General features: G+C 46.2%; 1 protein-coding gene across 5 annotated transcripts in view; it reads right to left on the bottom strand.

The window, feature by feature from the left end:
• The window catches only part of LOC129831073 (trafficking protein particle complex subunit 9-like), a 364,192-nt gene that overhangs the window by 103,160 nt on the left and 235,631 nt on the right, over positions 1–25,401 (bottom strand). For all 5 annotated transcript variants that reach the window (XM_055894093.1, XM_055894098.1, XM_055894095.1 and 2 more), the window contains one exon: positions 16,958–17,068. In XM_055894093.1, coding sequence (XP_055750068.1) covers positions 16,958–17,068 — 111 coding nt within the window. The remainder of the gene's footprint in view (positions 1–16,957; positions 17,069–25,401) is intronic.

Raw genomic sequence — 25,401 nt, 5'->3', positions numbered from 1 at the left:
GTTTGACAGTGATGAGTGGAGGTCGTTTGACCGCTGCCCCATTATGGATGCAGGCAATGAGGCAGTGATCGCTGAGATCTTGGTTGAAAAAAGCAGAGGTGTATTTAGAGGGCAAGTTGGTTAGGATGATATCTATGAGGGTGCCTGTGTTTATGGCTGGGGGGCAATCAGTTCACATATGGTGTCCAGAGCACAGCTGGGGGCAGAGGGTGGTCTATAGCAGGCGGCAATGGTGAGTGACTTCTTTTTAGAGTGACTTGTTTTTTCAAATTGTTTGGGTACAGACCTGGATAGTAGGACAGAACTCTGCAGGCTATCTCTGCAGTAGAGTGCAACACCGCCCCCTTTGGCCGTTCTATCTTGTCTAAAAATGTTGTAGCTAGGGATGGAGATTTCAGAATTTTTGGTGGTCTTCCTAAGCCAGGATTCAGACACGGCTAGAACATCCGGGTTGGCAGAGTGTGCTAAAGCAGTGAATAAAACAAACTTAGGGAGGAGGCTTCTAATGTTAACATGCATGAAACCAAGGCTATTACGGTTACAGAAGTCATCAAAAGAGAGCGCCTGGGGAATAGGAGTGGAGCTAGGCACTGCAGGGCCTGGATTCACCTCTACATCACCAGAGGAACAGAGGAGGAGTTGGATAAGGGTATGGCTAAAAGCTATGAGAATTGGTTGTCTAGAACGTCCGGAACAGAGAGTAAAAGGAAGTTTCTGGGGGCGATAAAATAGCTTCAAGGTATAATGTACAGACAAAGGTATGGCAGGACGTGAATACAGTGGAGGTAAACCTAGGCATTGAGTGATGATGAGAGAGATATTGTCTCTAGAAACATCATTGAAACCAGATGATGTCATCGCATGTGTGGGTGGTGGAACTGAAGGGTTGGATAAGGTATAATGAGCAGGGCTAGAGGCTCTAAGGTGAAATAAGCCAATAAACACTAACAGGAATAGCAATGGACAAGGCATATTGACATTAAGGAGAGGCATGCTTAGTTGAGTGATCATAAGGGTCCAGTAAGTAGTGAGGTTGGTTGGGGTAACGGCTTTTCAGACAGCTAGCCGGGCCATCGGTAGCAAGCTAGCATAGGACGGAGGTCTGTTTTTAGCCACCTCGTGCGTTTCCGTCGGGAGATTAGTGGGGTTCCGTGTGGTAGAGGGTACCAATCCAATTGGCAAAATAGATATAGTTATAGTGACCCCCCCCCCCCCATTTTTTAAAAAATCCGATAGACCTATTCAGATAGCAGCCGATAAGACAGCTAACGGTTAGCGGGCCGCAGATGGGCGTTCAGGTAACGTCGCGGCGGAGGGGCCAGTTGGATAACTCCCTCATGCAGATAACGTCGGTAGTCCAGTCGTGAAGGCTCAGTGGGGCTCCGCATCGGCCCTAAAATGGGTCCGGATAGGTGATTGTAGCCCAGGAGTGGCTGATGGAACTCTTCAGCTGGCTAGCTCCAGAATGATTTATGTTTGCTCCGGGACCGACGTAAGCCAATAGTCACACGGATAGCAGCTAGCTAGCTGCGAGATCCAGGTGTAAATGTCCAGAGCTTGCAGTTGAAATCCGGGGATATGGAGAGAAAAATAGATCCGGTATGCTCTGGTCTGAGTCACGTTATACAAAACTGGTGATAGCTTTTCGAGCTAAAGGATAGCTGATGACCGCCAACCGTGGTTAGTTGAATACTAACGTTAGCCAGTAAACTGGCTAGCCTCTGGTTAGCTTCTGGCTAGCTTCTGGATTGTGTAATGTATGTGTGACATTCAGAGTATGAATGGGCAAGACAAAATATTTAAGTGCCTTTGAATGGGGTATGGTAGTAGGTGCCAGGCACACCTGTTTGAATATGTCAAGAACTGCAATGTTGCTGGGAATGGTCCACCATCGAAAGGACATCCAGCCAACTTGAAACAACTGTTGGAAGCATTGGAGTCAACATGGGCCAGCATCCCTGTAACGGTTTTGACACCTTGTAGAGTCCATGCCCCAACGAATTGAGGCTGTTCTGCAGGCAAATGGGGTGCAACTCAATATTAGGAAGGTGTTCCTAATGTTTTGTATAGTAAGAGTATATTTCTATACTACAAATAACAGCACAGTTCAAATCCCCGAGCCGACAAGGTGAAGAATCTGCAGATGGGCAAGGCACTTAACCCTACTTGCTCCAGAGTCGCCGTTAGGTGTCTCAGGGGAAGTTGGGATATGCAAAAAATGAATTTCCAATTCAAACATGCGTATAAACACACACACACACACACACACACACACACACACACACACACACACACACACACACACACACACCCACACACACACACACACACACACACACACACACCCACCCACCCACAAGGGTGGCCTGTAGCCGTCTCTAACAGCCAGGTCTACTTTATGGGTGTTATAACATGGTCCTGATAGGAGACAGATCTCTGTGGAATGACCTCGATGTGTTTAAACGGTGTGACGCCTCGGACCAACTAAGAGCAAATGATTTGATAACCACATTAGATTGTGTCCATTTCAGGCTCTGAGATGCTGTGAATCATCTGATTGCAGTAAGTGTCGGTTCGTCTGAATACCTCGAGCTTGGAGCTCCAACATGGAAAGAGATAAAACACAGATGCAGGGAGGGACACACACACACACACACACACACACACACACACACACACACACACACACACACACAGTGTAGCATTGCATCATGGGAGTGGGTTAGAAGAGGAGAGGGGAAAAAGGAACCCGACAACTACAATCCCCCTTTTCACTCACAGACAGATGTATATCATAATCTCCTCATGCAATTATGTCGGCTGTTTCTCCCAGTTTAGACCTACGAATGTTACAAATTAGAATTATCCACACACACACACACAGCATGTCTATATTTTCCTTTGATTATTCAAACAGCAGTGCAGAATAGTTAATCTTAACCTGCATAGGAATCCATTAGAGAGAGAGCAAGAGAGAAAGAGGGTGGGAGTGGGAGAGAAAAAAGAGAGAGAGAGCCAGTGAAAAAAGAGAAGTGTTTTAATCAAAGTGCTGCTGCTGCAGCTCTAACAGCCAGTGATTGCACTGGGGAGAAACTGAGAGGAAGATAGAAATACAGAGCTGTGTGTGTGTGTGTGTGTGTGTGTGTGTATGTGTGTGTGTGTGATGTGACTGAGTGTTTGTGAGCCCAGTGTTCTATTTTTAGCTCACATGCTTGAGCTCATGTGCTGAGAGTGGAGGCGGGCTGTGCGGAGGCGGGCTGTGCGGAGGCAGGCGAGAGCAACACTCTATTTATAGACTGCATGTGGCTGACTCCCCGTAACCCCCGGTTACCAGCAACAGCCTCAGCACCGACTACACCTCCATCAACAACTGTACTGCTCTTTCTGACACACACACACACACACACACACACACACACACACACACACACACACACACACACACACACACACACACACACACACACACACACACATCGGATTGGCTGCTGTAGAGACAGATCTATACGAACAATTACAGTATGGATATACAGTATGGATATGCCTCAGTGCAGGAATCTGCTAATGCATTGATCAAGATGCAATTAAAATTCAGTCGATGCAGAGTTTGCAGGGAGGGACAGTATAGAGCACAGGGTTTCTCTCTATGCAGACAAACAAAGCTCTGAGAACATACTGTATGATGTTGAAATCTGGTGAATTATTCGCTTCATTAGTAAATTATCTTGTGGCTTGGAGGATCTAGTGATAAAACAAACCTCTGTCATGGTTTCAACTACATGAGATTATGGCTGTGAATGAATGGGATTAGTGTTAAAAATATATGTTGCCTGGCCTGAGGGTAAACTAACACTGTTTAGAAGGTTCCGAAGCCAAAACAAAAATATAATATGATTCTTAAAGGGAAACTTCACCATTTTTCAACTTCATATTCATCCTCTCCAGCACCACCCCAACATCATCATATGTGAAAATTGTGCATTTCTATGTTTTGTAGTAAAAATATAGAGGAAGATAAGTGTTTCCAATGACCTCATCGGTGTGCATCGTGCGATTTTGACCAATTGTGAGTAGGCATTGCCTACTAAGTGGTTGATGATGTCATTGGAAGCACTTATCTTTCTCTTTTTTTACTATAACAACATAGAAACGTGCCATTTTCCCATGTTGATGTTGGGGTGGTGCTGGAGACGTTGACTATGAAGTTGAAACGTTTGGAAATTTCCCTTTAATGTGTTTTGCTATTACGGCACCTACACTATATATTTCTCAACTTACATTTTGATGTTATCTCGCACGCACACAGATCTAGACAATATGGGTGAGTGAGCAGGGATCTAGATGTTCCCATAACTAAACCCATTCCTTGTCCTTTAAGGGATCTAGTTAGGGAGGGGGGAGCATCTATAAAAAATACCATTACATGTCCATAATGAATGTGTCCCCCCAGATGGACCCAAACTAAACATGTTTAGGAAAAAACCATTTCTCCTCACAGCAAATTCACCCAGCATCACTGAGGTGTTTCGACCCTGGATGTTAAGAGAACCTTCCCTAGTAGGAAGTGAACCTCTGAACACTCACAATTTTTTAAAGAATATAGGCATTTCAAATGTATATTATTGGCTTTGTACAGTGTTATAACAACGTGCAAATAGTTGAATGAAAGGGAAAATAAATATAAATATAGATTGTATTTAAAATGGTGTTTGTGTGCCACTGGTTGCCCTTTTCTTTTCTTGTGGCAACAGGTGACAAATCTCTCTCTAAGCTATGGGTCACAGCCCCTACCCAAAACACTCTAGGAGACACAGCCGCAGGGGGGGGGGGGGTTGGCTGAGAGGGGTGTGTCGGCCAGAAGAAGCTACTGGATCAACTGGATGACACAGAACATATGCGGGCCACCATCCCATGCGTGGAAGAAAATAGATAATGTTTACAGGAAAAAGGATAAAACATAGTCTGATAATAATGCATTTGCAAACTAGCCTAGTGTCTTTTAAACCAGTGGTTCGCAAACTGTGGGGTGGGGTCGGCATGAGGGTCACCATCCAATAAAATAAAATATACAGTACCAGTCAAAAGTTTGGACACACCTACTCATTCAAGAGCTTTTCTTTATGTTTACTATTTTCTACATTGTAGAATAATAGTGAAGACATCAAAACTATGAAATAACACATATGGAATCATGTAGTAACCAAAATACTGTTAAACAAATCAAAATATATTGTAGATTCTTCAAAGTAGCCACCCTTTGACTTGATGACAGCTTTGCACAATCTTGGCATTCCCTCAACCACCATCATGAGGAATGCTTTTCCAACAGTCTTGAAGGAGTTCCCACATATGCTGAGCACTTGTTGGCTGTTTTTCATTCACTCTGCGGTCAGACTCATCTCAAACTCATCTCCTCCTTGGTCAAATAGCCCTTACACAGCCTGGAGGTGTGTTTTGGGTCATTGCCCTGTTGAAAAACAAATGATAGTCCCACTAAGCGCAAACTAGATGGGATGGCATATCGCTGCAGAATGCTGTGGTAGCCCTGCTGGTTAAGTGTGCCTTGAATTGTAAATAAACAGTGTCACCAGCAAAGCACCCCCACACCACCTCCTCCATGCTTCACGGTTGGAACCACACATGCAAAGATCATACGTTCACCTACTCTGCGTATCACAAAGACAGTAACCCATGGAGAGGGGGTCACACTCGGACATTCCGAGAGGGGGTATATTATTGTGGCCATGGTGGCACAAAATCTAAAGTCTGACTGCATGGAGATGCTTGGGAATATGGTCAACACGGGGGACCGTGTTGTGGGTGTTCCAGGGAAAAGGTGTACATTTGACCTCCATCATCTAGGACATGACAATGGTTAATAAAATCCCTCAATTTCTGACCATTTTTTGCACGGTCTTGCAGGCCTTCTCATACAGCTGCAACTGTATATGCATTCATAAATCAAGACCTTTCTTGAGTTGGGCTCTGGGATGGTGCAACTGTTGAGAATGTGAGCCTATGTTTGTGTGGGGGGAAAGGGTTGAGTGTGTATGATGAGTGTGTGGGTGTATGTGCGTATCCCACTGTTGTGAAGGAGTCAAAGATGTTAGGGACAATAGAGGATGATTCACAACAATTGTTTGCTAATATAATAATTGCTTGTAATAATGTAATTTTTATAATGGCGAGACTGGTGAGAGGTAAAATCCTTTTCATAAATTGCGTACATTACTACAAATATTAATAGCTATTTATGGAAAATAAGAAACAGGATTCTTAAAATATATTTATATATATTTTGATGGCTATATATAATACAAATGGAGGTGAGGGCGATGGAAATGCATTTGATCTACTTCTGTTCTGTAAATGGCGCTGTGTGCTCTTTTCGAACGATGGATCCCAGTCTCTTCAGGGCTATGGGATCCAGGGGGTCGGGGGTGGTCTGCCGGGCGTTGGGATGACAACCCAACTCGGGATGAGGAAGGCTTTTAGCGGGTGGAATAGTGGGGACCAATTGGAGGTTTACTTAGTAGCAATGCAAATATCATGGTACAGCTATATAGACTAACAAAGGGTATTTAACAAAGTATTGAGATAAACTTTTGTTATTGACCAAATACTTATTTTCCACCATAATTTGCAAATAAATTCATAAAAAATCCTACAATGTGATTTTCTGGATTTTTTATTCTCATTTTGTCTGTCATAGTTGAAGTGTACCTATGATGAAAATTACAGGCCTCTCTCATCTTTTTAAGTGGGAGAACTTGCACAATTGGTGGCTGACTAAATACTTTTTTGCCCCACTTTAAGTATAGCCAGTTACAATTGTAATGGCCTAGCAGATAATAAGAAAAGACGATCAGTATTTACCTGGCTAAAAGAGAAGGAATATAATATCTATTGTTTACAGGAAACCCATTCAACAATTTTAGATGAAGTTTTGTGGCACATGGTTTATGAATGGCACATGGTTTATGAATTGATATGCAAAACAAAAGTGGATTCAAAACTTCAAATTTTTCAATTTAAATGACAACCAATAGAATATTATATACATGGGGGATACAATCTTCCCAGGTCTGCAGATTTTGCTGTGAGAAGGCAGAGTCATTAGATTATTTATTTTGGTTTTGTCCATATGTAGATCGTTTTTGGTCACAGGTCCAGGAATGGCTGAAGATTTGCAACATTTGCCTAGAACTAACGCTGCAGATAGCAATACTGGGTGCTTTGAAAAGCCATAGCCAATCAATCAATAATATAATAATTATTTAAGCAAAAATGTTTATTTTTAGTTCACAATCTGTAGAAGCTATGAGAATAGAAAGGTTCAGTACTTTTGTGAAGCATCACTGCACAGTTGAAAAAAATACGGCAAATAGAAATCCAAAATGGATGGTGTTAAGAGATAGATGGGAGGGGTTGAATGGAGCTGAAGGGTGGGACTAATAACAAGATGACCAATGTAAAACATTCGGGGTCTGTAAAATGTATATAGGTTCAGAACTTTTGTGAAATAGCACAGTTACAAATAGAAATCAAACTGGATGGACATCAGAAATAGAGGAAGGACTAAAAACAAACAAAATATAACTATTGTAAAATAGATTGTGTCTTTAAAATGTGTATAAGATATATAAACTGAAGGTAGAAGCCTAAGTGTTTATTAGTTTACTCCAATTGGGGGAAGGGTGGTAGGGTTTGCAGGGAATAATAAAGGTATATTCTTTTTAAAAAGTATGTATGTCTATATAGGTATGTGTATGTATATATGTGTATATGTGTGTATGTATATGGATATATATATACACTGCTCAAAAAAATAAAGGGAAAACTTAAACAACACAATGTAACTCCAAGTCAATGACACTTCTGTGAAATCAAACTGTCCACTTAGGAAGCAACACTGATTGACAATAAATTTCACATGCTGTTGTGCAAATGGAATAGACAAAAGGTGGAAATTATAGGCAATTAGCAAGACACCCCCCAAAACAGGAGTGATTCTGCAGGTGGTGACCACAGACCACTTCTCAGTTCCTATGCTTCCTGGCTGATGTTTTGGTCACTTTTGAAAGCTGGCGGTGCTCTCACTCTAGTGGTAGCATGAGAAGGAGTCTACAACCCACACAAGTGGCTCAGGTAGTGCAGTTCATCCAGGATGGCACATCAATGCGAACTGTGGCAAAAAGGTTTGCTGTGTCTGTCAGCGTAGTGTCCAGAGCATGCAGGCGCTACCAGGAGACAGGCCAGTACATCAGGAGACGTGGAGGAGGCCGTAGGAGGGCAACAACCCAGCAGCAGGACCGGTACCTCCGCCTTAGTGCAAGGAGGTGCACTGCCAGAGCCCTGCAAAATGACCTCCAGCAGGCCACAAATGTGCATGTGTCAGCATATGGTCTCACAAGGGGTCTGAGGATCTCATCTCGGTACCTAATGGCAGTCAGGCTACCTCTGGCGAGCACATGGAGGGCTGTGCGGCCCCACAAAGAAATGCCACCCCACACCATTACTGACCCATCGCCAAACCGGTCATGCTGGAGGATGTTGCAGGCAGCAGAACGTTCTCCACGGCGTCTCCAGACTCTGTCACGTCTGTCACATGTGCTCATGTGCTCAGTGTGAACCTGCTTTCATCTGTGAAGAGCACAGGGTGCCAGTGGCGAATTTGCCAATCTTGGTGTTCTCTGGCAAATGCCAAACGTCCTGCACAATGTTGGGCTGTAAGCACAACCCCCACCTGTGGACGTCGGGCCCTCATACCACCCTCATGGAGTCTGTTTCTGACCGTTTGAGCAGACACATGCACATTTGTGGCCTGCTGGAGGTCATTTTGCAGGGCGCTGGCAGTGCACCTCCTTGCACAAAGGCGGAGGTAGCGGTCCTGCTGCTGGGTTGTTGCCCTCCTACGGCCTCTTCCACGTCTCCTGATGTACTGGCCTGTCTCTTGGTAGCGCCTGCATGCTCTGGACACTACGCTGACAGACACAGCAAACCTTTTTGCCACAGTTCGCATTGATGTGCCATCCTGCATGAACTGCACTACCTGAGCCACTTGTGTGGGTTGTAGACTCCGTCTCATGCTACCACTAGAGTGAGAGCACCGCCAGCATTCAAAAGTGACCAAAACATCAGCCAGGAAGCATAGGAACTGAGAAGTGGTCTGTGGTCACCACCTGCAGAATCACTCCTGTTTTGGGGGGTGTCTTGCTAATTGCCTATAATTTCCACCTTTTGTCTATTCCATTTGCACAACAGCATGTGAAATTTATTGTCAATCAGTGTTGCTTCCTAAGTGGACAGTTTGATTTCACAGAAGTGTTTTTGACTTGGAGTTACATTGTGTTGTTTAAGTGTTCCCTTTATTTTTTTGAGCAGTGTACTTACCCAAAAAATATATGGGGGATTGGAAATGATGCAGACAATTACATTGATGGAAGCAACATACTTTCCGTAATATTAAGCTGACCCCTTAGGGAGAAAAAAAAAAGACATGGCGATTGGAACCAAAAATCTCACATTTTAAATGATCAGCCCAAAAGACAGAGTTCCACCGGTCTAATGTTCGTTGCTCGTGTTTCTTGGCCCAAGCAAGTCTCTTATTATTATTTGTGTCCTTTAGTAGTGGTTTCTTTACAGCAATTAGACAATGAAGGCCTGTTTCATGCAGTCTCTTCTGAACAGTTGATGTTGAGATGTGTCCGTTACTTGAACTCTGTGAAGAATTTATTTGGGCTGCAATCTGAGGTGCGGTTAACTCTAATAAACTTATCCTCTGCAGCAGAGTTAACTCTGAGTCTGGCGGTCCTCATGAGAGCCCGTTTCAATATAATGCATGATGGTTTTTGCGACTGCACTCATGTATTAAATTAATGATAGACTGTTGTTTCTCTTTGCTTATTTGAGGTGTTCTTGGCATAATATGGACTTGGTCTTTTACCAAATAGGGCTATCTTCTGTATACCATCACTACCTTGCCACAACACAACTGATTGGCTCAAATGCATTAGAGAATGAAATCCCACAAGTTAACAAGGCACACTTGTTAATTGAAATGCATTCCAGGTGTCTACCTCATGAAGCTAGTTGAGAGAACGCCAAATCCGCAAAGCTGTCAAGGCAAAGGGTGGCTACTTTGAAGAATCGAAAAAATAAAATATATTTTGATTTGTTTAACACTTTTTTGGTTCCTACATGATTCCATAAATGTTATTTCATAGTTTTGATGTCTTCACTATTATTCTACAATGTAGAAAATAGTAAAAATACATTTAAAAAAACCTTGAATGAGTAGTTGTGTCCAAACTTTTGACTGGTACTGTATATATAATTATTTTAAAGAAATTCAGTGTGGCTTTCAACTTACTATTGAAAGTTGTAATAGTAGAATGCACGAGGTACAATTTTGAAATTGGGTAGTGCATCTTGTCATGTTGGTACTTTAGAACTTGTCAGAGATGTCCAGATCAACTAGCCCAAGTCAACTTTTTTTCTTTAATTTATTATATCCCATAGATATTGTAATTTTTTTGTCACACAAATATCACATGAAAACACATAGGACATGGCAATATGCATTTAATATTTTTTATTTAACCTTTAACTAGGCAAGTCAGTTAAGAACAAATTCTTATTTACAACGACGGCCTAGGAACAGTGGCTTAACTGCCTTGTTCACGGTCAGAAAGACAGATTCTTACCTTGTCAGCTCGGGGATTCGATCTAGCAACTTTTCGGTTACTGGCCCAACGCTCTAACCACTAGGCTACCTGCCGCCCCATGTATAGAGTTGCAAGAAAATTAGCTTTAAAACTGCAATATCTTCTTTGCACCCAATGACAAAATGTGTAGAATTGCAGGAAATAAGGAAGGGGGGGCACAGGATGTCCCCCAAAGCTGGAATGGGGGCTCTGAGTGAAAACGTCATCATGGCTGCGCAATGGAATGTTGTTTCAAAGTTCTCCATCATCCATGTCTGTAAACAGACCGAGCAACTCAATGGGCCACCACTACAGAGCTGAAAGAACAAAACCTCAGGAAAGACCTGTGATTCAGACGGAGGCTTCAGGCCATGCAGGAAATAACAGCAGCCTGCAGGATGAATGGAGCAAAAAACCTGAAAGGATATTATGGAGACTATCATGAGATACTCCAGTGAAGGACGTTCACCCTGAGCTTTTGTTCACACAGAAGAGACAGAGAGATGAAAAGAAGCCCCTCGGGGATCTTTCCTGTCTGGCAGTCAGTTACAGATTACACTGATACTTCAGGGGCTCAACTCACACACGGCACCTGCACCTGCCCACAAACACACAGCACGCACACACAATCTAGGAAGTCAGTGTGGAGAACAACCACCAACTAAGGGAGAATGGCTGTTGGTTCTTCTTCTCCAGATGCATTAGTATTAGGGCTTCTTTAGGCCTAGGGCACACGTTTCTTATAGTAGTTTGTTTGGAAGCGGTCATGATGTCTGACACTCAGTGGCCAGTTTATTAGGTACACCCCCCCCGTTCACGAAAATGGTTCGCTCCTACAGACAGTGAGTCACGTGGACGTTGCTTGCTATATAAAGCAGGCAGACAGTAATCGAGGTATTCAGTTACTGTTTGATTGAACGTTTGAATTGACAAAACGAGTGACCTAAGTGACTGAGCGCAGTATGATTGTGAGTGCTAGTTGTGCTGCTTCCAGTAGGTCAGAAATGTGTGGCCTCCTGGGCTATTCGTGCACGACAGTGTCTAGGGTTTACAGAGAACGGTGCGACAAACAAAACACATCCAGTCAGCGGCAGTCCTGTGGGTGAAAACGTTGATGAGAGAGGTCGAAGGAGAATGGCGAGAGTCGTGCAAGCTAAGAGACGGGTCACAAACAGGCAAATAACAACACAGTGGATCTCAGAACCCACAACTCGTTGGTCCTCGTCACGGATGGGCTCAAGCAGCAGACGACCATACCGGGTTCCACTCCTATCAGATACAAACAAGAAGAAGCGGCTCCAGTGGGCACGCCATCACCAACGCCGGACAATTGAGGAGTGGAAAAACATTGTCTGGTCCAACGAATCCCGGTTCCTGTTGTGTCTGGCTGATGGCAGGGTCAGGATTTGGCGTAAGCAGCATGAGTCCATGGCCCCATCCTGCCTTGTGTCAACGGTACAGGCTGGTGGCGGTGGTGTAATGGTGTGGAGAATGTTTTCCCGGCACACGTTAGGTCCCTTGATACCAATTGAGCAACGTTTCCATGCCCCAAAGAGTTCAGGCTGTTCTGGAGGCAAAGGGGGGTCCGACCCGGTACTAGAAGGAGTACCTAATAAACTGGCAACGTGTATTTCATCGACAAGAATGTCACCTGTCCCCCCTACATTGGTTTATTTAGCTTTATTCAGGTCTGCATAAAGGCTGTCTAATTTGAACTGCGGGTTATGATCCCTTGAGATCTCATGCTGTGAATTTCATTAAAGTCATGAATAACATTGTGGCTCCTCACTCAAATCAAGACAAAACAACCAAACTACAATAGACAAGTCCTGCTCTCTCTATTCTCCCTATTCCCCATGGTTCTCAAACACAAAGAGAGAGAGAGACAAAAGGGGCTTTGGTTGAAGAGGCTGACAGAGGTCGGTGTTTGAGCTTTCTAGGGCTTCCAAACATCAGAGGGGCCATTTTCATTCATATCTCCTGCACCTCTCATCTGTCTTTCAGCTGTAATGAACAGGAACGAGTGGTAAAGATCTGGAAGGGTGAGCGTTGGAAGATGGGAGAAGATGAAAGCAACCAGACCTCGTTCCTTCTTCGATGAACTCGCACACGAGCAGCCGCGCGCGCGCACACACACGCACACACGAGTAGCCGCGCACGCACACACACACACACACACGAGCAGCCGCGCACGCACACACACACACACATGAGCAGCCGCGCGCACACACACGCACACACGAGCAGCCGCGCACACACACACACACACACACACGAGCAGCCGCGCACACACACGAGCAGCCGCGCACACACACGAGCAGCCGCGCACACACACACGAGCAGCCGCGCACACACACACACACACACGAGCAGGGGCACTCGAGTTGTATTTCTGTAAATAAAGATTTCCAAGGGAACTTTCAACATATACAATAGCACTATTTAAACAGATTGAGTGTTTTTGTTAATAACGCAAAAAACAGAGAGAAAAAATGTGACAATTATAGAAACAAACAAAAATCAAAGACGTTGATAATAAACTGTATTAAATATAATACGTACCATTTACCTTCATATATTATAGAAACCAGGGCTTTAGTTCACTGAGAGTGTTTTCCTGTTCTAATGTATTGAAGCTCAGGCAGGATTCAGAGCTCTGTGTCTCCACTGTGGCTGTAATACCAGCGATTAAAAATGAACTGCTGACCTGCCTGTAACCGGCTCACATGCACACTTTGAATTAAAAGTCTTTAAAAGACAGCCCGACCTCTTGACAAGACCTCTCCGAAGGCAGTGGGTTCATCATTTCTAACGTGTTATTGCTGTACCATAGACAGGAGAACAGGGCGGTCCAAAGCCTTACTGTCACTTTCCTGGAAAAGTTAGGAGACCTCCCTCTGTCTTTGTAACAGCAAAATGGACTTATGAACCAGCCATGTAGAGAATAAGAAAAATAGACATGCTAGGCTAACCATTTCTAGAGACATTTTCCAATAGTCCTACAGAAGGATAGTGTGAGAATATTCCGCTATTTGGCTGTGTGGCTGAAAAGAACATCCCCACCCCCCCTGTGTTGTCTCAGATGCAGGCAGTAAGAGAACATTCCTCTCCTGTAGAGTAAGGAACAGCCCCACACCACCCTGTGTTGTCTCAGATGCAGGCTGTAAGAGAACATTCCTCTCCTGTAGAGTAAGGAACAGCCCCACACCACCCTGTGTTGTCTCAGATGCAGGCTGTAAGAGAACATTCCTCTCCTGTAGAGTAAGGAACAGCCCCACACCACCCTGTGTTGTCTCAGATGCAGGCAGTAAGAGAACATTCCTCTCCTGTAGAGTAAGGAACAGCCCCACACCACCCTGTGTTGTCTCAGATGCAGGCTGTAAGAGAACATTCCTCTCCTGTAGAGTAAGGCTTGTGGGTCACACACATGGTGTACACGCACACTCCCCACACACACACACACCTCCCCACCCGCATTCATAGCAGGAGGAAGGACGCTCCTCAGAGATAGCTGTGACAGGAGTCATAACTCGTTCAGAGGAATAACAGGCGGTGTGCGGAAGGGAGGAGAGGAATGGAGGCAGGGAGAGAGGTTCAGAGATGGAGAGGGGGAAGGGAGAGAGGTTCAGAGATGGAGAGGGGGAAGGGAAAGGGAGAGAGGTTTCAGAGATGGAGAAGGGAGAGAGTTTTCAGAGATGGAGAAGGGACAGGGAGAGAGGATCAGAGATGGAGAGGGGGAAGGGAGAGAGGTTCAGAGATGAAGAGGGGGAAGGGAGAGAGGTTCAGAGATGGAAAGGGGGAAGGGAAAGGGAGAGAGGTTCAGAGATGGAGAGGAGGAAGAGATAGGGAGAGAGGTTCAGAGATGGAGAGGGGGAAGGGACAGGGAGAGAGGTTCAGAGATGGAGAGGGGGAAGGGATAGGGAGAGAGGTTCAGAGATGGAGAGGGGGAAGGGAGAGAGGTTTCAGAGATGGAAAGGGGGAAGGGAGAGAGGTTCAGAGATGGAGAAGGGAAAGGGAGAGAGGTTCAGAGATGAAGAGGGGGAAGGGAGAGCGGTTCAGAGATGAAGAGGGGGAAGGGAGAGAGGTTCAGAGATGGAGAGGGGGAAGGGAGAGAGGTTCAGAGATGGAGAGGGGGAAGGGAGAGCGGTTTCAGAGATGGAAAGGGGAAAGGGAGAGAGGTTCAGAGATGAAGAGGGGGAAGGGAGAGCGGTTTCAGAGATGGAAAGGGGGAAGGGAGAGAGGTTCAGAGATGGAGAGGGGGAAGGGAAAGGTTCAGATATGGAGAGGGGGAAGGGAGAGAGGTTCAGAGATGGAGAGGGGGAAGGGAGAGAGGTTCAGAGATGGAGAGGGGGAAGGGAAAGGGAGAGAGGTTCAGAGATGGAGGGGGAAGGGAGAGAGGTTCAGAGATGGAAAGGGGGAAGGGAAAGGGAGAGAGGTTCAGAGATGAAGAGGGGGAAGGGAAAGAGGTTCAGAGATGGAGAGGGGGAAGGGAAAGGGAGAGAGGTTCAGAGATGGAGAGGGGGAAGGGAGAGAGGTTCAGAGATGGAGAGGGGGAAGGGAGAGAGGTTCAGAGATGGAGAGGGGGAAGGGAAAGGGAGAGAGGTTCAGAGATGGAGAGGGGGAAGGGAAAGGGAGAGAGGTTCAGAGATGGAGAGGGGGAAGGGAGAGAGGTTCAGAGATGGAGAGGGGGAAGGGAGAGAGGTTCAGAGATGGAGAGGGGGAAGGGAAAGGGAGTGAGGTTCAGAGATGGAGAGGGGGAAGGGAGAGAGGTTCAGAGATGGAGAGGGGGAAGGGAGAGAGGTTCAGAGATGGAGAGGGGAAGGGAGAGAGGTTCAGAGATGGAGAGGGGAAGGGAGAGAGGTTCAGAGATGGAGAGGGGAAGGGAGAGAGGTTCAGAGATGGAGAGGGGAAAGGGAAAGGAAGTGACAGTGTCGGAATAATCCCATGTCAAGACGTACAGCAGCTCTCAATGTAAACAAATGTCCAACATGTCTTCATCAACGCAGAATGAATGTGCGTTGAGAGATACAGCTAGCTACTGATTCAGCCCCCGCTTAGTGTTCAAAGTCAACAGGATTATCTTGTCTCATACTAAACTCCAGTGACATGAGCAGCTCCATAGACATATTTAGAAAGTTTAGGTTATCTAGTAAAGGAGGATGTTAAAGGCATATTTCACTCAAATCACAAAATGATGAATTGGTTTCTTTACCCTGTAAGCAGTCTATGGCCAAATTAAGACAGCAGTCCGTGATTTGATTAGTTCACCTTGTCTATAGACTTCTCACAGGGTAAGGAAACCAATGTAATTTTGAACATTTGGGTGAACTACCCCTTTAAAGGGCGGCTCCAGAGGCTGTCGTTATTGACCCCCAGTAAAACACCCCAGAGCGGGATGTCAATAATGGACCTAACTACCATGGTTAGGTCAACAAGACAGAGTTGACCCGTCGGCACTAATCCATACTTAGCCATTACAGTCTCATTAACCCAACTACAGCTATTAGAACGCTGTTTAAAGCACCTGAAGACAGAAGATACACTGCAGGCTATATGTAGGCTATATATGTCACATGATACACACACACACAACATGGGCTTGGTCACAGTATACACAGTGTACAAAACATTCAGAACACTTTCCTAATATTGAGTTGCACCCCGCCTTTTTTACCCCCAGAACAGCCTCAATTCGCCAGGCCATGGACTCCACAAGGTGCAGAAAGCATTCCACAGGGATGCTGGCCCTTGTTGACTCCAATGCTTCCCACAATTGTGTCAAGTTGGCTGGATGTCCTTTGGGTGGTGGACCATCCTTGATACACACGGGAAACTGTTGAGTGTGAAAAACCCAGCAACGTTGCAGTTCTTGACACAAACCGGTGCGCCTGGCACCTACTACCATACCCCGTTCAAAGGCACATAAATATTTTGTCTTGCCCATTCACTCTGAATGGCACTCATACACAATCCATGTCTCATCAATAAGGGACATCAATAAGGGACCATAGGTTTCACCTGGATTCACCTAGTCAAAGAGCAGGTTTTCCTAATGTTTTGTACACTCAGTGTATATCGTTCACTCACATGACTCTGACTGGTTGGATTTGAGTTTGTGTTCATATATGTTCATTCATTTACGTGCTCATGTTCAAAACAGAAGCCTGGCCCACAATGTGTGTACATTTAATACATGGAATGGACTGTTATCCACTGTCTCCCTGTGAATGTGCAGGTTAAAGGTCACATACCTCTGACACTCTGAGGGGTGCAGCACCAGGTCCTGGTTGTTGATGGCGCTGACCGTCAGCTCATGTTCTGTTGAGTTGAACACGTCCAGCAGCAGGTGGCACTGACGGGTTCTGGGGAGAAAGGTACAACCGGGTTAGAACCACACACACACACACACAAATGATGGGTACTGGGGAGAGAGAGAGAGAGCAGATGTTTTTAACCAGAAGTAATACAACATCCAGCGTGTAATTGTGAACGAGTGTCATGCCCACTCTCTTCAAATAGGAAAGAGAAACAGAACTGAACACACAAGCCAGTACAGTAGCTACTGTACACAGACACAGAACACTAGAATACACTGTTAAATTGATTAATTATTTACGGATATACCCAAGATAAAATTGAAAGGTCAGTTCAGTGTTCACTTAGCAACACCGAGGGTATCAGTCAGTCTCCCGGCTGGATACTTGTTGAAAAGGTTCACTTGTAAAACATTTCTACGGCGGCTACAGAGCCACCGTCTGCGATGTGCATGTTGCAACATTATACACGTCGCCCAGATGACTTCCTGAGAGTTTTCGCTATTAAGCTACTGGTGTGGTGAGTGTTTTCACAGCCCTGCTCTACGGTATGTCGCTCTCTCCTGATTGGCTAAGCTGCTGTGTCGGTGCTTCCTGATTGATGGTCCAGCTAAACTGTGGGGAAGATAAATCAGTTGTCCCCCCCCCTCTCTCTTTTGGTACAACCATCCACTGGGTTAATCATGTCCTCCAGCAGAGACAAAGAGACAGTTGGAGAAACATGGACGCTCCTGCTTGAAATATGGTATTTTAATTAATCTGACACTTTATTAGGGGGCCGGGACAAACTCTGATGAAATCTCCATTAACTCTGGGATTTAAAGAGAGGGAGGAAAAAAGTAGAGTGGAAGGGTTGAGGACATGGTGGAGGAGGGAGGGAAGCAGTTAGATGGGACGGCTGAGGGTAAAGTGGTCCTTTACAGGTTTGTGGTCTGGAAAGTAGGTGAGCCAGCAGTCTTCCTACACCTTGCCTACAGTACATGGGTGATAGAATAGATTTTTGAGATCAGTTGCGTTTTGAGTAACTCCGTCTGCACAATGGACTACAGTACATACACTGAGTGTACAAACATAATCTTTCCATGACAGACTGACCAGGGGAATCCAGGTGAAAGCTAAGGATCCCTTGTTGATGTCTCCTGTTAAATCCACTTCAAATCAGTGTAGATGAAGAGGAGAAGACCAGTTTGAAAAAAAAAATGATATTTTTTAAGCCTCGAGACAATAGAGACCTGAATTGTGAGGGTGAATAGGCCGGACAAAACATTTAAGTGCCTTTGAAAGGGGTATGCTATTTGGTGCCAGGCGCACCGGTTTTTAACGCTCAACAGTTTCCTGTGTGTATCAAGAATAGTCCACCCGCCCAAAGGACATCCAGCCAACTTGACACAACTGTGGGAAGCATTGGAGTCAACATAGGCCAGCTTCTCCGTGGAACGCTTGCAACACCTTGAAGACTCCATGCCCCAAAGAATTGCGGCTGTTCTGAGAGCAAAACGGGGGAGTAAAACTCAATATTAGGAAGGTGTTCTAAATGTTTTGTACACTCAGTGTACACTATTTTAATTTCAGAGAAAATATAGGACCATTCTGAAAACTATTTATTTTTCCAAGGAATGATGTCTTTTACCTGTTTTGTGGAAAAATAAGAAAAAGAGAATGTGTAAGACAGATTTAGACAGGCTGGAGAGGAGAAACAGACAGAGACAGGCTGGAGAGGAGAAACAGATCGAGACAGGCTGGAGATGAGAAACAGACAGAGACAGGCTGGAGAGGAGAAACAGATCAAGACAGTCTGGAGAGGAGAAACAGATCGAGACAGGCGGTAAGGCGAGAGGAGAGAAAGGATGGAGAGGAGAAACAGAAACAGAGACAGACTGGAGAGGAGAAACAGAAACAGAGACAGACTGGAAAGGAGAAACAGAAACAGAGACAGACTGGAGAGGAGAAACAGACATACAGAGACAGGCTGGAGAGGAGAAACAGAGACAGAGACAGACTGGAGAGGAGAAACAGAAACAGAGACAGACTGGAAAGGAGAAACAGAAACAGAGACAGGCTGGAGAGGAGAAACAGAGACAGAGACAGGCTGGAGAGGAGAAACAGAGACAGAGACAGGCTGGAGAGGAGAAACAGAAACAGAGACAGACTGGAGAGGAGAAACAGAAACAGAGACAGACTGGAAAGGAGAAACAGAGACAGAGACAGACTGGAGAGGAGAAACAGAGACAGGCTGGAGAGGAGAAACAGAGACAGAGACAGGCTGGAGAGGAGAAACAGAAACAGAGACAGACTGGAGAGGAGAAACAGAGACAGGCTGGAGAGGAGAAACAGAGACAGAGACAGACTGGAGAGGAGAAACAGAGACAGAGACAGGCTGGAGAGGAGAAACAGAGACAGAGACAGGCTGGAGAGGAGAAACAGAGACAGAGACAGGCTGGAGAGGAGAAACAGAGACAGAGACAGACTGGAAAGGAGAGACAGACATACAGAGACAGACTGGAGAGGAGAAACAGACATACAGAGACAGACTGGAGAGGAGAAACAGACATACAGAGACAGACTGGAGAGGAGAAACAGACATACAGAGACAGGCTGGAGAGGAGAAACAGACATACAGAGACAGACTGGAGAGGAGAAACAGAGACAGAGACAGGCTGGAGAGGAGAAACAGAGACAGAGACAGACTGGAGAGGAGAAACAGAAACAGAGACAGACTGGAAAGGAGAAACAGAGACAGAGACAGACTGGAGAGGAGAAACAGAGACAGGCTGGAGAGGAGAAACAGAGACAGAGACAGGCTGGAGAGGAGAAACAGAAACAGAGACAGACTGGAGAGGAGAAACAGAGACAGGCTGGAGAGGAGAAACAGAGACAGAGACAGACTGGAGAGGAGAAACAGAGACAGAGACAGGCTGGAGAGGAGAAACAGAGACAGAGACAGGCTGGAGAGGAGAAACAGAGACAGAGACAGGCTGGAGAGGAGAAACAGAGACAGAGACAGACTGGAAAGGAGAGACAGACATACAGAGACAGACTGGAGAGGAGAAACAGACATACAGAGACAGACTGGAGAGGAGAAACAGACATACAGAGACAGACTGGAGAGGAGAAACAGACATACAGAGACAGGCTGGAGAGGAGAAACAGACATACAGAGACAGACTGGAGAGGAGAAACAGAGACAGAGACAGGCTGGAGAGGAGAAACAGAGACAGAGACAGACTGGAGAGGAGAAACAGAGACAGGCTGGAGAGGAGAAACAGAGACAGGCTGGAGAGGAGAAACAGAAACAGAGACAGGCTGGAAAGGAGAAACAGAGACAGAGACAGACTGGAAAGGAGAAACAGAGACAGAGACAGACTGGAGAGGAGAAACAGAAACAGAGACAGACTGGAGAAGAGAAACAGAGACAGGCTGGAGAGGAGAAACAGAGACAGAGACAGGCTGGAGAGGGGAAACAGAGACAGAGACAGGCTGGAGAGGAGAAACAGAAACAGAGACAGACTGGAAAGGAGAAACAGACACAGAGACAAGCTGGAGAGGAGAAACAGACACAGAGACAGACTGGAAAGGAGAAACAGAGACAGAGACAAGCTGGAGAGGAGAAAAAGACAGAGACAGAGACAGAATGGAGAGGAGAAACAGAGACAGAGACAGGCTGGAGAGGAGAAACAGAGACAGAGACAGACTGGAGAGGAGAAACAGACACAGAGACAGACTGGAGAGGAGAAACAGACACAGAGACAGGCTGGAGAGGCGAAACAGACATACAGAGACAGACTGGAGAGGAGAAACAGACATACAGAGACAGACTGGAGAGGAGAAACAGAAACAGAGACAGACTGGAGAGGAGAAACAGAGACAGAGACAGACTGGAGAGGAGAAACAGAGACAGAGACAGACTGGAGAGGAGAAACAGAGACAGAGACAGACTGGAAAGGAGAAACAGAAACAGAGACAGGCTGGAGAGGAGAAACAGAGACAGAGATAGGCTGGAGAGGAGAACAAGACAGAGACAGAGACAGAATGGAGAGGAGAAACAGAGACAGAGACAGGCTGGAGAGGAGAAACAGAGACAGAGACAGACTGGAGAGGAGAAACAGAGACAGAGACAGACTGGAGAGGAGAAACAGAGACAGAGACAGACTGGAGAGGAGAAACAGAGACAGAGACAGACTGGAGAGGAGAAACAGAGACAGAGACAGACTGGAAAGGAGAAACAGAAACAGAGACAGGCTGGAGAGGAGAAACAGAGACAGAGATAGGCTGGAGAGGAGAAACAGAAACAGAGACAGACTGGAAAGGAGAAACAGAAACAGAGACAGGCTGGAGAGGAGAAACAGAGACAGAGACAGGCTGGAGAGGAGAAACAGAAACAGAGACAGGTTGGAGAGGAGAAACAGAGAGAGACAAACTGGAGAGGAGAAACAGAGACAGAGACAGGCTGGAGAGGAGAAACAGAGACAGGCTGGAGAGGAGAAACAGAGACAGAGACAGACTGGAAAGGAGAAACAGAGACAGAGACAGACTGGAGAGGAGAAACAGAAACAGAGACAGACTGGAAAGAAGAAACAGAGACAGAGACAGACTGGAGAGGAGAAACAGAGACAGAGACAGGCTGGAGAGGAGAAACAGAAACAGAGACAGGCTGGAGAGGAGAAACAGAGACAGAGATAGGCTGGAGAGGAGAAACAGAAACAGAGACAGACTGGAAAGGAGAAACAGAAACAGAGACAGGCTGGAGAGGAGAAACAGAGAGAGACAGACTGGAGAGGAGAAACAGAGACAGAGACAGGCTGGAGAGGAGAAACAGAGACAGGCTGGAGAGGAGAAACAGAGACAGAGACAGACTGGAAAGGAGAAACAGAGACAGACTGGAGAGGAGAAACAGAAACAGAGACAGACTGGAAAGGAGAAACAGAGACAGAGACAGACTGGAGAGGAGAAACAGAGACAGGCTGGAGAGGAGAAACAGAGAGAGAGACAGGCTGGAGAGGAGAAACAGAAACAGAGACAGACTGGAGAGGAGAAACAGAGACAGGCTGGAGAGGAGAAACAGAGACAGGCTGGAGAGGCGAAACAGAGACAGAGACAGACTGGAGAGGAGAAACAGAGACAGAGACAGGCTGGAGAGGAGAAACAGAGAAAGAGACAGGCTGGAGAGGAGAAACAGAGACAGAGACAGGCTGGAGAGGAGAAACAGAAACAGAGACAGACTGGAAAGGAGAAACAGACATACAGAGACAGACTGGAGAGGAGAAACAGACATACAGAGACAGGCTGGAGAGGAGAAACAGACATACAGAGACAGACTTGAAAGGAGAAACAGAGACAGAGACAGACTGGAGAGGAGAAACAGAAACAGAGACAGACTGGAGAGGAGAAACAGAGACAGGCTGGAGAGGAGAAACAGACATACAGAGACAGACTGGAGAGGAGAAACAGAGACAGAGACAGACTGGAGAGGAGAAACAGAGACAGGCTGGAGAGGAGAAACAGAGACAGAGACAGGCTGGAGAGGAGAAACAGAAACAGAGACAGACTGGAAAGGAGAAACAGAGACAGAGACAGACTGGAAAGGAGAAACAGAAACAGAGACAAGCTGGAGAGGAGAAACAGACACAGAGACAGACTGGAAAGGAGAAACAGAGACAGAGACAAGCTGGAGAGGAGAAAAAGACAGAGACAGACTGGAGAGGGTTAACAGACATACAGAGACAGACTGGAGAGGAGAAACAGAGACAGAGACAGGCTGGAGACGAGAAACAGACAGAGACAGAGACAGACTGGAGAGGAGAAACAGAGACAGAGACAGGCTGGAGAGGAGAAACAGAGACAGAGACAGAATGGAGAGGAGAAACAGACACAGAGACAGGCTGGAGAGGAGAAACAGACATACAGAGACAGACTGGAGAGGAGAAACAGACACAGAGATAAGCTGGAGAGGAGAAACAGACACAGAGACAGACTGGAAAGGAGAAACAGACAGAGACAAGCTGGAGAGGAGAAAGAGAAACAGAGACAATCTGGAGAGGAGAAACAGAGACAGACTGGAGAGGAGAAACAGACACACAGAGACAGGCTGGAGAGGAGAAACAGACATAGAGACAGGCTGGAGAGGAGAAACAGACATACAGAGACAGACTGGAGAGGAGAAACAGACACAGAGACAGACTGGAGAGGAGAAACAGACACAGAGACAGGCTGGAGAGGAGAAACAGACATACAGAGACAGACTGGAGAGGAGAAACAGACATACAGAGACAGACTGGAGAGGAGAAACAGAAACAGAGACAGACTGGAGAGGAGAAACAGACACAGAGACAGACTGGAGAGGAGAAACAGAGACAGAGACAGACTGGAGAGGAGAAACAGAGACAGAGACAGACTGGAGAGGAGAAACAGAGACAGAGACAGACTGGAGAGGAGAAACAGAGACAGAGACAGACTGGAGAGGAGAAACAGAGACAGAGACAGACTGGAAAGGAGAAACAGAAACAGAGACAGGCTGGAGAGGAGAAACAGAGACAGAGATAGGCTGGAGAGGAGAAACAGAAACAGAGACAGACTGGAAAGGAGAAACAGAAACAGAGACAGGCTGGAGAGGAGAAACAGAGACAGAGACAGGCTGGAGAGGAGAAACAGAAACAGAGACAGGTTGGAGAGGAGAAACAGAGAGAGACAGACTGGAGAGGAGAAACAGAGACAGAGACAGGCTGGAGAGGAGAAACAGAGACAGAGACAGACTGGAAAGGAGAAACAGAGACAGAGACAGACTGGAGAGGAGAAACAGAAACAGAGACAGACTGGAAAGGAGAAACAGAGACAGAGACAGACTGGAGAGGAGAAACAGAGACAGAGACAGGCTGGAGAGGAGAAACAGAAACAGAGACAGGCTGGAGAGGAGAAACAGAGACAGAGATAGGCTGGAGAGGAGAAACAGAAACAGAGACAGACTGGAAAGGAGAAACAGAAACAGAGACAGGCTGGAGAGGAGAAACAGAGACAGGCTGGAGAGGAGAAACAGAGACAGAGACAGACTGGAAAGGAGAAACAGAGACAGAGACAGACTGGAGAGGAGAAACAGAAACAGAGACAGACTGGAAAGGAGAAACAGAGACAGAGACAGACTGGAGAGGAGAAACAGAGACAGGCTGGAGAGGAGAAACAGAGACAGAGACAGGCTGGAGAGGAGAAACAGAAACAGAGACAGACTGGAGAGGAGAAACAGAGACAGGCTGGAGAGGCGAAACAGAGACAGAGACAGGCTGGAGAGGAGAAACAGAGAAAGAGACAGGCTGGAGAGGAGAAACAGAGACAGAGACAGGCTGGAGAGGAGAAACAGAAACAGAGACAGACTGGAAAGGAGAAACAGACATACAGAGACAGACTGGAGAGGAGAAACAGACATACAGAGACAGGCTGGAGAGGAGAAACAGACATACAGAGACAGACTTGAAAGGAGAAACAGAGACAGAGACAGACTGGAGAGGAGAAACAGAAACAGAGACAGACTGGAGAGGAGAAACAGAGACAGGCTGGAGAGGAGAAACAGACATACAGAGACAGACTGGAGAGGAGAAACAGAGACAGAGACAGGCTGGAGAGGAGAAACAGAGACAGAGACAGACTGGAGAGGAGAAACAGAGACAGACTGGAGAGGAGAAACAGAGACAGAGACAGGCTGGAGAGGAGAAACAGAAACAGAGACAGACTGGAAAGGAGAAACAGAAACAGAGACAGACTGGAAAGGAGAAACAGAGACAGAGACAGACTGGAGAGGAGAAACAGAAACAGAGACAGACTGGAGAAGAGAAACAGAAACAGAGACAGACTGGAGAAGAGAAACAGAGACAGGCTGGAGAGGAGAAACAGAGACAGAGACAGGCTGGAGAGGGGAAACAGAGACAGAGACAGGCTGGAGAGGAGAAACAGAAACAGACACAGAATGGAAAGGAGAAACAGAGACAGAGACAAGCTGGAGAGGAGAAAAAGACAGAGACAGACTGGAGAGGGTTAACAGACATACAGAGACAGACTGGAGAGGAGAAACAGAGACAGAGACAGGCTGGAGAGGAGAAACAGACAGAGACAGAGACAGACTGGAGAGGAGAAACAGAGACAGAGACAGGCTGGAGAGGAGAAACAGAGACAGAGACAGACTGGAGAGGAGAAACAGACACAGAGACAGACTGGAGAGGAGAAACAGACACAGAGACAGGCTGGAGAGGAGAAACAGAGACAGAGACAGACTGGAGAGGAGAAACAGACACAGAGACAGACTGGAGAGGAGAAACAGACACAGAGACAGGCTGGAGAGGAGAAACAGACATACAGAGACAGACTGGAGAGGAGAAACAGACACAGAGACAAGCTGG

The sequence above is a fragment of the Salvelinus fontinalis genome, chromosome 32 (assembly GCF_029448725.1).
Source record: "Salvelinus fontinalis isolate EN_2023a chromosome 32, ASM2944872v1, whole genome shotgun sequence".
NCBI classification, from domain to species: Eukaryota; Metazoa; Chordata; class Actinopteri; order Salmoniformes; family Salmonidae; genus Salvelinus; species Salvelinus fontinalis.
The sequence above is the reverse complement of the archived record's forward strand: the minus strand, read 5'-3'. Positions and strand labels throughout refer to the sequence as shown.